We start from the raw sequence: 13,850 nt of genomic DNA on the forward strand, positions 1-13,850 counted from the left end.
TATATTCTAACAGAATGTATATTCATTTATAATAATCAATATTATGACTAAAGATTAATACAACTTGGCTGCCTTGCCAAAAAATAAAAAAAAATATCTGCAATATCACAAAAACTAATACTACATATAGCATATGGTAAATTTAGACTATTTTCAGAGCAGAAAATATGCTGGATGCTATTTTTTTTAATGGAGGAGTGTCTCCATGCATGTTTTGTGACCCGTCCCTTTTGAAATATACATTTTTGCTATATAAGATCTGTTTCTGTGGTTCACTACAAGGAGGGTGAGCTGTGGACAGTCTCCAAGGGAGGTCCTGTGGCACTGTATCCTGTTTGGTTTCATGGGTGAGTTTATCATGTAGTCCCATGAGAAATCTCTTCATTTGTCATATAAAGGGGCAGAAGCGGTCTCTGTGAGCGACACAATGACTGTTTGAGTTGGGCACACAATCTTGCCATTGTAATCATACTTTGATCATGTGATGTTTCCATTGCCTTCATGTATTGTCCATGTGTTTCATCCATTCTGAAGTCTACTATTCGAGCGTACCACAGACAGATCCAGTGCTGAGTTTGGTGAAGCAGATAAAACATGTTCCCGCTTAGTTTGGGTTGCTTTAGGTGAGAGGTCAAGCACCTCGTCCTGAGAGACTGACGGTGTATGTGGAAATACAGGGCAAGTCGTGCATCTGGTACAGCAAGAGATGGTAGGCGAGGTCATTATGCTTTTGTCAATCATAGAACCACTTTTGGAGGTTTTGATAAAAGCTTTTGAGTCTAAAATCTGAGGAATTTGGATTGGGATTGGTATGGGTAACAGAACCACAAATGGATAAGGGGCCAACAAGGTTGCTGTTGGGATCAGTGAGGTCACTGGTGTGCTAGTGGCCTGAACAATTTTGAAGGTAAAGAGATTGGTTGGTCTGGACCAGTCATTTGATACTCTGCTGAAGCACAATTGCTCAGAGATGGTCTTAGATCCTGCAAACATGAGGCAGTTCCATGGCTTTGAAGCACTGGTGCATCTGTGTGGTAAACCAAAGCTTCTGGATGACTAAAAAGCAGGTAATCAAGTAAAGCACTTATCTGAATATTGGCAAATGGACAAGAGCGTAAATAAGGTGAAAGTTGGGAGTTTAAATGTTGATCCAGGACCAGTGGCATGGAGACTGTGCTTGAAGCAGGCAAGATCAACCCTGTCTCACCAACCTGAGGTGGCAAACCGCCAGCTAACTGAAAATTAACAGGCAGTACAACGGGCCTATTTTCAAGAAAGACTGACTGCAGCAAAGATGTGGCCACTTTAAGAGCAAGATTCACTGAGTGTTCATTAGAAGGATTAAATTCAGGTGAAGTTTTTCTTGTTTGTTCTTTGGAATTGAGATTAGACAAGCCTGATCTATTGCCATTTGGTATTTCTGTGTTGGTCTGATGTTTTGTTACCTCTTTTGAATGGTCCGCCATTGTAGACTCTTTAGACCTTAAGGTCCCACTCAAAAAGATGCCAAGCTTCAGAACAGTCCTTATGGTGGGGCTCTGTGTTCCTGGTTTTAAAAAAAAGAGGTATTTGACATCAAAATAATATTTTGTGTTCCTTGTTAAGGAATGACTTCAATGAGTGATTGTAAATGTGATGTCCTAGCACAACATAAACAAAATAATTTATATTCTGTTTTTGATTTACAAGGAATCTCAAGGACAACAGAGTAATTTACTTTGTTGAGTGCAAAATGTCTCCAGGATATTGTCTCCCTTATTAAGTCACCCTGAGATCTAGCAAGGTTAATCCATACTAAACAGAATATCCCTTTAGGATGCACAAAAAAACATAAACATTTCATACAGCCTTCTTACTGAGAAACAAATGGTGGACATTACACCTACAGACAAAAATGTTATAAAGTTAAATCTCGGAACAAATTTATTGGTAAAAGAATCAATCGATTGTTTCCTGGATATGCTTCCAGAGGATGTTGGGATAGTTCAGTTTTGTCATTTATTCAGATTAAATGGTTATTTACAAATAATCAGATGAACTCAACTCACTCTTGAACTAAAGCTTCAGATCATGAGATGGGTTTGGAGAAAGGTAAGGGTGAGTAAATCAGTACATTTTCATTTCTGTCTGAACTATTCCTTTAAAGGTAGCTCTGTGAATCCCGGAAAGGTTTCATGACCCTGATCACAAATATTCTAACAACAGTGCAATACATTTTGTGCAACTGCAACACTGATACATGCGATTTCAACGTTTAGCCTTTTTACATTTGCATATAATTCACAGCCTGGCCCCACATTCGACCTTTATATGGCTACTAAATTGCCAATGGTTGTCCCCCAACTGTCAAAAAGGATGCTAAACAGATTGACTCTCTGTTCTCTCCATTGGACTTCAAACACATTCCAAAGAGAACTAAATGACCCTTGGTACCAGGCCTGGCTGACCAGTGGACAACCCCACGATTACAAGACACATAACACACAAACATAGAGACATTTTCTTTATTTAGACTATAATTAATCAGTTACAAATGTATCTGGTATATGCATGTGTTGTTTGTTCCTTATTATATTAGCCTAGTGACCACTCGTTATTTGTATTAGTAAGCTCTAAACACTCATATTAGAGGTCTATGAATGTATCTCTGGTTTAATATCTTTTAGATGTCTCTTTCTTGATATCAAAATGATCTGCTCTTTATTCCTCAAACAATGATGTACACTATGTGATTGTGAAATGCATCATACTATTTTTACTGTACTGTGGGAAAAATTACACTGATTCTCCAGACCGGTCATAAAACATATAAATGAGGTGTCAAGTGGGACAAAGAAACATTTTCCCGCTGAAACTATGTGCCTTGTTATTGGTCAAACTAACCAAAATGGGTGTTACAGGGAAACCAGATAAAATTTCTCCCACACCCAAAAGGCAAGGTCTTCTCTTTACTTTCGGTGCCCTGGAGACACACACATCACCTTGGAAATCTCTCAACTCCCCTTTCGGGGGTCCGAGCTTCTGGCAGTTTTAAGTCCAGTAACTTTGTCGATTCACTTCGGACCAACCAACCCATGGCTGGAATGACGAAGCGTTCACTCCCAAAGGAATTCATCAAGAATCTACGCATTATACATGCACCAGGACACTTTACTCAGCACCAACAAAACCAATGCAAGTAACCGCTTGTTAACTATTTAGATGCGCTTCTAGGCTTCGATCCCTTTAATTAAGGTGATGTGATTCTCTGATGGTTCTTAACAGGTTGTGGTTAGCTGATGTATAAATCCTGCCATTACACTCTACTCTCTTGCGCACGAGCACTCTCTCTCTCTCTCTCTCTCTCTCTCCATGCCTTTCTTGTGTTGGCATCTATGTTTAATGTATGTATGTTTGTGTATTCGATGTTGCATGTTACCCTGTAGTGTAGTTTAATAAACATCCATATGTATTCAAGCTTGGTTGTCTGTGTCTGCTGCTCACACAACGAGGTCACTTTAACGTTCCGGTTTTGTTACATGCTCCGTTCTAGCTAGCCGGAAAGTTAAAGTAAAAATAATGAGAATGAGATACAATACTCCATAATATTATGTTAAACATAAGGCTCTTTTAAACATTTAATTTATAACTACTTAATTATTACTAATAGGCCTACTTACTCATGTCAATATCGTGACTGAATCTACGGTGAGACCCCCAGAAGGAGCCACAGAAGGCTCTTTTATATCCATTAAACATTTATTTTGTAATCTTTTACACAAATTATTAATGCTTAGTAAGTACTGCTGCAACACCAAGACTTAATACAGCACAACCAGCATCATTCCAAACAATATAGTCCGATTCCAAAATGAACTATTTTAACGACACATTTCCTTTTAGTGAGTCAAAAAACACAGAAATGAGTCTGATTCCAAGCAAAGGACTAGTGAGTCATTTCTTTTTAGTGAAGCGCTTTTTTTAAAATGTGCAAATGAATAAAATGGTATAAAAATCGCCATCCATCGCTGTTTGTTGGAACAAACACCTTTAAAATGACCTTTAAAATGACTGCCAAGAACTCTAAATAAACAAATGCGGATCTCGAGGTGGGAAATGACAAGGTCATGCTCTATATGGCAGCAATATACAGCACTACTTAAACATTTAAATGTAGAAATTGCATTGCAATCCAATTCTGTTTGTTCTTTCATACATTCTTATAGGTGTTAGCTTAACATTGGGGCGAATTTATTGATGTTTTGGGAAACATTTTAGCATCTCTCTTTAGCATCTTTAATTTATGATGGTACTGGGCCGTCAATATGTTTTGAGAAATGTAATCCACAAAAGCTCTTGTTTAGCATTAATATAAATGTCTAATATTGAGCAGATGTTAGAGTTGCTTTGAGATAAACTGCAGAGAACAAATCTGCTTGATGAGAGGATTTTGACCATATGTGATTCATGATAGAATTAAATCCCACTTCAGAGCTTTAAAGAGATTTAATTATATCACGAATCACATATGGTCAAAATAGAAAACATTATAAAATAGGGTATCAGTATATAGCCTATAGCTCAGAGAGGATACAGAAGCAAACGTCTTCTCAAACCAGATTCATTTTAATCTGTTGATTCATAACAAGGCAGTTGTATACAGCGAGCTCCAAAAGTCTAAAATATTTGTTTTCAAATTAACAATTTGAGCGAAAAGTTGAACTGGAAAATATATACAAATATGTCCAGGTTGTAAATAAAGGTTTGCATGCAAAAGCAAGCAAATAATAAATAAATACATTAAAAAAAAAATATTTATCCATTCATTATTCTATTTATTTCTCGAAATGAATAGGATGACTTTGAATCTGGCCTCCACTGGTTTATTAACTCAGCATCTTAACTATTGTGCAACTAAATGTTTACTCCATAGCCAAATGGATCACAAACCAGTAAATGCTGTGGGCCAAAGGAGATCTGTGGACATGATGGGAAAGTTCAGATCATATGCACAGTGTTCCTGTTGCCAAAGCATGGATTAACTTGTATATTTGCAACTTAATGCTCTCCATGTGAATGAATCAATGAATCTTAAATGATTCATTGTAACTTTAGAAGGATTTAGGGAGACAATATTCCACAAAGGATGATGAAGATGATGATGATGATGATTATTATTTACACAAGTGTGGGAATTGGCAAAATTAGCAAAAAAAATAGCAAAAGTGTGCATTGCTCCAGCTTACCAAAGTACAATAGTGATAGAGATAAGAGTGGTGTATGTACTGTATGAGTGTTTACAGGCTGGTGGTGGTATAGAAGCTTTTTTCATCCATATGTTTGTGTATAAACAGCTACTGTCAATACCAATATTTGTGCCATAATGGCTTCCATACACTTCAAACCCAGTACGACTATAAGCCACTTCAACCAAACCGCTGAGATAAATACCCCAATTGCAGTCCAAACATTCACTCCCGAAAAAAAAGAGGAACATGATTTTATTTGTAATGAATTGCCGAAGAAATTAAATTCTAAAGGACTTTAGTCTTTTTGAGAAATATCGAGGGATATTTTAATGTCTTTTTATGAACATGTCTAATATGCAAGCAAATAATGAAGTAATGATTTCCAATGCAAGCAAACAGAATGACACATCACAAAAAGACCATTCTTCATTTAATCTCATTTAGTTATTAGACAATACATTGATCATCAGTTAGAAAACACTGACCTTCAGGGTCAAAAATATATAAGGTATGTGTGCTTATTTGTGTCTGTTTAAACTTTTTTGACTTCGACTTTTAATTCTTATGAACTGAGACACATTTCAGTATAAAAATCAGTGCTCTGTAAGGCAAGTTAAAGATAAAATTAAATACATTTAAGATGGCTTTACAATGCTTCAATTTACAATAATCCAGGAATAGTGAAAAAAAAAACCTCTTACCTTTTTCTGAGCTTGGAGGGTCAGGTGGCGTCGTAATCCATTTTTATCTGTGTTGTCAAATTAATTAAGTATAGCGTGGCTCAGTTGCTTTTTAAATGTTCATCACCGGAAACAGAAGAAACCACAGTCTTGCAGAGCACTTAGTTCAATCTGTCTGATAACTTCAGATCTGAGAGAAAGTCTGGTGCAGTAAATTAACTTTAGAACGCCCTCTTCTATGCTGCTTTGTCATCTGAATCATCTCTTGTAGATGAAGGTCTATGGGGTTATTTTTGTGTTTTTTTTATTCAGTCAGACATACTGTTTGAGAGCAAAACTAATTTTGCAATTAAAAAATAAAAGATTGCAAATAAAAATTCTTGCTAGGATTTTTAAATTACAAAAATAAAGTACAAAACTCTTTACATTGCAAATAAATATTCTATGCAGTTCCCACACTTTTCATTACGCACCCATTTATTTTGCTCTCTGTTCTGTTCATTATGCACCTTTGAACATGGCAGAGAAAGACTGCTCTGAAATTACTTGGCTCATTCAACTATATGTTGAACTATAAATTGAAGGTCCATTGAAATTGTTACAGTAAAAATGATCGAAATACAGATTACATTAGGACATTAGACTGTTTATTATGCCCCTGTATTAAAATGCTCCATCTCCAGGACTGTGCAGTGGGTGTGGCCAACTATTGCACCAAGTGTGAGAGTGAACAATAGAAACATGTCTTTCATTCTGGTGCATAGTTACCACCTACTGAGATGCAGCTCACTCACAAGCAAAACATAAATGGGTTTGTAATGAAAAGTGCAGGAACTGCATAGAATATTTGCAATGTAGAGTTTTGTTATCAATTACTTTTTTGTAATTAATAAAAAAAAAAATCCTAGCAAGAACTTTTTATTTGCAATCTTTTATTTTTTGAATTACAATATAATTAGTTTTGCTCTCAAACACAGTATTTTTGATTGAATAAAAAAGACACAAAAGTAACTCCATATTCTGTCAGAAGTGATGGTGGTCTGTTGCCTCATATCGTTTCTGCTTCTGAAAGACCCATTGTCTCACATTCAGCCTCAAAGACTGCCATGACCTTATTTGAAATGTAATTTGATTATTTAATTTGTCTCACTTTCCATTAGATTAAGTGGAGAGGGCAGGGTTTATGACCTATACACAACCACCTGGGGGTGATTGAAATGTTTTGGGTTCACTTTTCTGGACTTTGCTGCAATAATGTCTCGTACAAGTGTTTGAAATTCCCTTGGGAAGGTATTCAGTATTCAACATTCCGTCAGTGTTATTGGAAATAAATATTTCTTCTTATGATTTGATTCAAATATTGCTTACTATTAAACTTTTTAAAACTAAATTTGCTTAAACTTGCTTATACACTAGCTCTTAAATCAGATTTCTATAACTGAAAATATTACATTAAAATAAAAACAAATTTACTTGCTTTGTTCTATATGAAGTTGAAATCAATCCTAACTTTCCTTAAAAATGTATCGCAATAACTCCTAATCCAACATCATATGATCACAAACGAAAATCACGTTCCCCTCGTTAAAGGTCTTCTGGAAGGACCCTTCGTTAAGGGATTAATTTCATCACTTTGGTTTGGAACGTCCCCCAATTGTCTTCCCTATACCGAAGTGCCTTTTAAGGGTGCAAAAAAAAAAGCCGTTTGGAATTCTATCAGTGTTTAGGCTTAAATATTTCATGCGTGGTAGTTAATAATTAAAGATTTGCAGGCGAAATCCAGACATAGCCCTCTGAATTTTGCTAAACATCCACCTTAAACCTGAAGGCTGTGTCAATGCCTGACTGAAAGCGCTACAAGGGGATATTTCTCCATGAACTGGAAGCTATTTCTCCATGAACTCCATGAAATCGCTTCACCCTTCTTTTAAAGCCGCTTCACCTGCTATGGAAATCTCATCAGCTGCAGAAACACAAATCGTTAAAAAGACCGACACAAGACGCTAAGCCTAAAACGTTCAATTATTGTATGAACGAAAATGCATAGGCCTACTTGATACGTTTCTGTGAGAAATATGTTTCATGGAGAAATAGCCTCCTCTTGTGGCGTTCTCCAAAATTTTCTCCACAAAGCAAAAAGTTTCAACTCCCTCATGTTTTGTTATGGTCCAGAATGAGTAAACATGTTCTTTTTTCTTTGTGTAAGTACACATCTAGAGAGGTCAAGTCGAGTGTTTACAGTAAACATGTAAATCATACAGGCATCCAGTTATTTTTCAATGCAGTCACATTTATTGGCTTTCTCTATGCACAGTTACTAAGCAGTCACTTGAGCTGGCAAGAAATGGTTCAAATTTACAATGAAATTCCCACAATGTTTACTAAAAAATAAATACAGGACTGAGAGAGCCGCACAGGTCCAAAATATACAAAGGCTTGGTATTAATGTAAACTTTTAAAACATTTTACAAAAATGAAACGGTGTCTTTTCTCTTTTTTCACTTTAAAAAGATCATTTGTACATGTTTATACAAAAATACAAAATGGATTAAAATATCTTGAAGTGAAGCTTGTATGCTGAATGAGATTTGTTTCCTGCTTATTGTAACTGAATGAGATGCATCTTATTGTTAGACATTTTCACTTGAACCCTCATTTTTTAAATTTCTTCAATTAATTTATTTTTTTCACACCAATACACATTTGAAACCCTTTGGTAAACAAACAAACAAACAAAAAAGTCTGTGCTTCTCCATTAATGCAGAGAAATTTGGCAAAAGGTGTCTAGAAAAATGAAAATCAGAGAAATAGTCCAAGATGGATTATGATGATAAAAGAAAACCAATAAAATAAATGTGTAGTGTATTTTTGTATAGTAACTTGTGCCGGTTTAAAACAGTCCAAAGCTGTATTTGAGGTAAAATAACTATGATACAGATAACTCTGTTATTTCCATTCATTTTTTTTTCTTTAATATTTCGCAAATAAGGCCTAAACTGAGTGGTTAGCTTCACTACAGTACAGTTAACTAGGCTGACACTTCAAATGTGGCTACTGTTGTGAAAATAGAAACAAAAGACAATCGTTGCTACATATCTGAATTTTTGAGTCGTCACGAGTGTTGTTTTCATGACTGCAATTGCATCACAAGCACAGAGAGAAAAGTATGAAAAGAAAGCTGATGATATCGATGACAGTTTTTCCAATGACAGAATATGGCCTGGGTATAGAATTCAAAGCACCAAAACATTTAACTACAGTCGTTTAACATAGAATAGCTTATTTGTTGAGAATGCAAGTTTACAGCTAATTAGAAATGTTTACAAGTTCAGTATCTTCATCATTGGCTGATACACCCCTGATATGAAATATTTTTTCTTATTTTATTTAAATAAAGCTTTATAATTATTCTTTTCCAAATTTATTAACAAAATAATTCTCTGGATAAAATATCCCATAATTAAAAATACTTTTTTTTCTATTAAATGTTGCAATCTAAAAGAAGATTTCATAGATTTAGTTCTAGTACATGGACACAAAGGAGAAAAAAGTAGTCTGTACTTCCAAAATTCTGTAGTTATAAAGCAAAGCTAATTGCGACAACCATCAGACAGGGTTGTATTAAAGGAGAAATAAGACATGGCACACTGCAACTCCTATTTAATGACAAAATATCTGTTAGTTCTGTTAGTGTCTCAGAATATCCTGGAAGGTTTCTCAGTATTAAACAAAAATAATTAATTCTCAAACCTCCTGAACATGACAGTACACAACAAATCAATGCCAGTTCAGAATAAACGCTGAAATATTATGTCAATCATCTATAAATATAAAGATGAGCAATGAACCACTGCTACCTTCTCGCAGTCATTTTATCTAAATCTCAGAGATTGAGATATCAGTCAGTACTGACATTACATTAACCCCTAAATATAACTATATCATCATTTAAAAAAAATGGACCCATATGTATGCCTCAGTCTGTTCTTTCCAAACTCAGCTGTACACAAATAGTGCTTCATTAGATTAGATTGTCCAGTTCCTCCACTTAAGGGAAAAAGCTCAAACTGTGTATACCGTGATGTGAAACTGCAAATTTCAACAAATCTCACACATTTTGTACATTTACTGAACAGAGCACATACTCAACAAATTCAAGTGAAGGTGGAAATACATTTTATGTGGAGATGTGACATGTTCTTGTGTTTTATTGCATGCTGTACAAAGGATGAAGAAACTGAATTACAACCACAGTGAAAGAGCGTTCATCAGAGACGGATGACCAAAAATCAATCTTTTCACAGCATGTCACCTTCCCTTCAGTGGCACAGTGTAGGCTTGACAAATCTAGCTAATTCCTATGAGTTTTGAACTCTTGAGAAGACCTCCAACTCTGAAGAGTTTCACTTTAAAAGTGAATCCATTCTCCTTCAAATGAACAGTACGCTTGATTTTAAGGGTATTCACAGAATACATTGAGATTGAGGCCCTCGCTTCTTCTGGAGTCACAAAAATCTTCCATGTTGGTTGGTTAAGTAAATATACATGATGACACCTGAAAATTGTGACAAAAATACACAACCCAATTTGGGTCTTTGAAGAAAAGGTAAACTAAACAAGGGTAAGAAGGATTCAGTTAGTTTTCATAACAGTTGTTGGAATGCTGTTTGACAGTTTGAGTTTCAGACAGCATGACGATTCTGACACACACATATGTACAATATGTTCCATTACATTTCACTAAACTAAAACTGGATTACTTTGTCTGCTTACCTTGCTATTTAGCAGTGCATCCAGGTTGTATATTTCAAGGTATAATTAACCAAATTAAGTGCAAAAGAACTGATGGTTTTGCAAACCAGTTTACTATTAGAACCATGTTCATAACAGTTCTAGCTTTCTTTTTCTCAGAAATCTTTCCCCTTGCACACCCTGCTAAGAGAGGCCATGGTGCGACTGTCCTTAGTAAAGCATCCACATATACATGTTTGCGATGGATGATGGAAATAGAATTTTCTATATTAAAATGTTACCTTTCAATATCTTGTTAAAGAACTAATTTAACCTTCTCATTTTGTGAGCATAAAAGCGTGGTATTATGATGAAAATCATAGCTCTCAATGATAAATGGTAATGCGAAACATTCAAGTTCTTCTTCCTAAAGAATACAAAAGGAGCTTAAAGAAATCATTGTTGTTTTTTTCAAACCACAAACATCAGGGGAGAAAACTAAGGTAGATCATAATATGTATACAGCACTCTCATACAGTTCAAATAGGTTGTTTTTGTATTATAAAATATTTATAATTTTGCTAAGTGGTTAAAAAAACGATTATACCACTAAGAGGAGCGATCATCGTGTGGACTTGCATCTGAGTTCTCAGTCTCTCCCTCTGATATGGCCTGCATTGGGGCAGTGTACAGCCGACTTCGCGTGCTATAGCGACTGCTGTTTGCTGCAGGTGGAATTCTGGAACGTCCTTGTCTGGAGGCAGCTGACATGGTAAGTGTTTTTGGGGAGAATCCTTCACTGTTGGCCCTAGGGAATTGGCTTGGAAGTGGATCTCCACTGCAAGTGAAATCCTGGAGGGGTAAGGGGGGCTCCTCTGTTTGCCTTGCAGCCTCTAGTAGCAGCTCTCCTTGAGTCTTGGGTGTGATGGGGCTCTTGAGGATCTCAGTAGCAGACATGCGGTAACTTGAGTCTGAGCGACTACCCTTCTTTAGCAGCAGGAGTTTGAACTCCTCACTGGATGTACTGGACTTTTTGGCACTCCTGTAGATGGGTCCTGAGGCTCGCTGAGAGATGTTTGAAGGGACTGAGGCAGAAGGGGTGACCAGGCATACAGTAGGATTGCTGACAGGAGCAGTTGCGGTTGCAGGTGCTACACCAGGCCGACTTTTTCTACTCATCTCCCCCGAGTCTTTACGTCCCAGCACTTTCCTTTTAGATCTGCAGTCATTTGGTTGACATTGTATTTTGGTCACATAAAAGTTTTAACGGTTGCATGAAATATCATCCAATGTCACATTGTAAGACATATAGAACATACGATGGAGACACAAAATATGGCACTTGAATGTGAAACAATCATGCTTACCTATGTATCACAGCAAACAGATCTTCAGTTGTGCGTAGTTTGTTGGGGGATGGGAAAACATTATCATCATCAGGTTTAGAGTCATCAGTCAAAGAAGAGGTTGAATTGTCACTGGGAGTTGATTCTGTCAACATGCAAAACATTCATACGTCAAGCTCAATTAGCTCTTGAAATAAAGTTCTACATTCAATAGCTTGAATGTGAAATCAGTCTAGTAAAATAATCATGTTGAGGCTGACCAATATATCAGTTTTACTGACTGATCTGCTCCTATAGTTCCTATAGTATAGTTTGAATATCAGCCGCTAGATGTGAAATAAAAGAAATCACCAGCTCAGCATGGAGTTTGTTGTGTCATGTGACTATGTTATGCACAGGATTGGGGAGTAATGAATACATGTAATGTCATTACATATTTAACTAAACAAAATTTGAGTAACTGTATCATGTTATAGTTACATTTTAAGTGATTACTTTGAAATTAAATAGCATTTATTTAATTTAATATTAAATTAAATGTATGTCTGTATGAGTTATTGTTTTTCTATATTTAAAACAAATGGTAGAGTTAAATAAATAGTTCATCCAAAAATGAAAAATTCTGTCATCATTTACTCACCATCATTTTGTTCCAAACCTGTATATGTTTCATTCTTATGTTGAACACACAAAAAAAGACATTTTGAAGAACCAAACAGTTGTTGCTACCCATTGACTTCCATAGTAGGGAAAGAAATACTATGGAAGTCAATGGGGACCATCAAGTGTTTGATTACCAGCATTCTTCAAAATATCTTCTTTTACAGTATGTTCAAAGAAACTCACACAGGTTTGGAACGACATGAGGGTGAGTAAATGATGACAACATGGGAAGTCGTGGCCTAATGGTTAGAGAGTTGGACTCGTGATCCAAAGGTTGCGGGTTCGAGTCTCCGGCCGGCAGGAATTGTAGGTGGGGGGAGTGAATGTACAGCGCTCTCTCCACCCTCGATACCACGACTGAGGTGCCCTTGAGCAAGGCACCGGACCCCCAACTGCTCCCCGGGCGCTGCAGCATAAAATGGCTGCCCACTGCTCCGGGTGTATGTTCACTGTGTGTGTGTTCACTGCTGTGTGTGTGCACGTTGGATGGGTTAAATGCAGAGCACGAATTCCGAGTATGGGTCACCACACTTGGCTGAATGTCACTTCACTTCACACACATTTTCAGTTTTTGGTGAACTCTCCCTTTAAGCAATATCAGTTGAAGAAGAAGAGTCCTGCTTTCCTGAATATTAGCACAAAACGTCATACTGATTATATGCAAGTCGAAAACAATAAGTTAAGTGATATGCATTAAAGAACAGCCTGAATAGCCCTCCTTGTTGGCAGAACCAATTTAGAGTAGCTACACCCACCAATGTCTGGACATTACAAAAGATGGCTGTTTAAGAACAGTGGCAGTGGTGTAGGGAGTAAGATACGCGATCAATCCGAGTTTGGTTTCTGTCTTTTGCTGAACTAGTTCTACTACCATTCTTCTCCGTTTTACCATTACATATCAGATCAGAAAGGGATTTATTTAAAAAAAAAAAAAATTAAGTAAATATTCGAAAAGTGGAAATAAATTGCCTCTCGGGTTCTTAATAATGAAGTGTTTATTGGGTACAGTGGTAGGGTTAGGTGTAGGGAGGGCACAAAATAAGGCAGCATCCATTAATAAATTTAATTATAATTTACATTTAAAATGCATACTGGTTAATGTACTACAACAATATCTGCCACTATTTGTAGTAAGTATAAATAAAGCATCTAATTACAATTACACTTATTGCAAATAAAATACTACCTTTTTACATAGGGTA

The 13,850-nt window shown here is 36.2% G+C and overlaps 1 protein-coding gene across 1 annotated transcript in view; it reads right to left on the bottom strand.

The window, feature by feature from the left end:
• Positions 1 to 11,248: 11,248 nt before the first annotated feature.
• LOC306855009 (actin remodeling regulator NHS-like) overlaps positions 11,249 to 13,850 on the bottom strand; it is a gene marked incomplete at both ends in the record, with an annotated part of 55,721 nt that continues 53,119 nt past the window's right edge. Inside the window, 2 exons of the mRNA XM_079393381.1 lie at positions 11,249 to 11,858; positions 12,007 to 12,130. Coding sequence (XP_079249507.1) covers positions 11,249 to 11,858; positions 12,007 to 12,130 — 734 coding nt within the window. The remainder of the gene's footprint in view (positions 11,859 to 12,006; positions 12,131 to 13,850) is intronic.

This window comes from Barbus barbus (assembly GCF_936440315.1).
Source record: "Barbus barbus genome assembly, chromosome: 35".
Taxonomy (NCBI): Eukaryota; Metazoa; Chordata; class Actinopteri; order Cypriniformes; family Cyprinidae; genus Barbus; species Barbus barbus.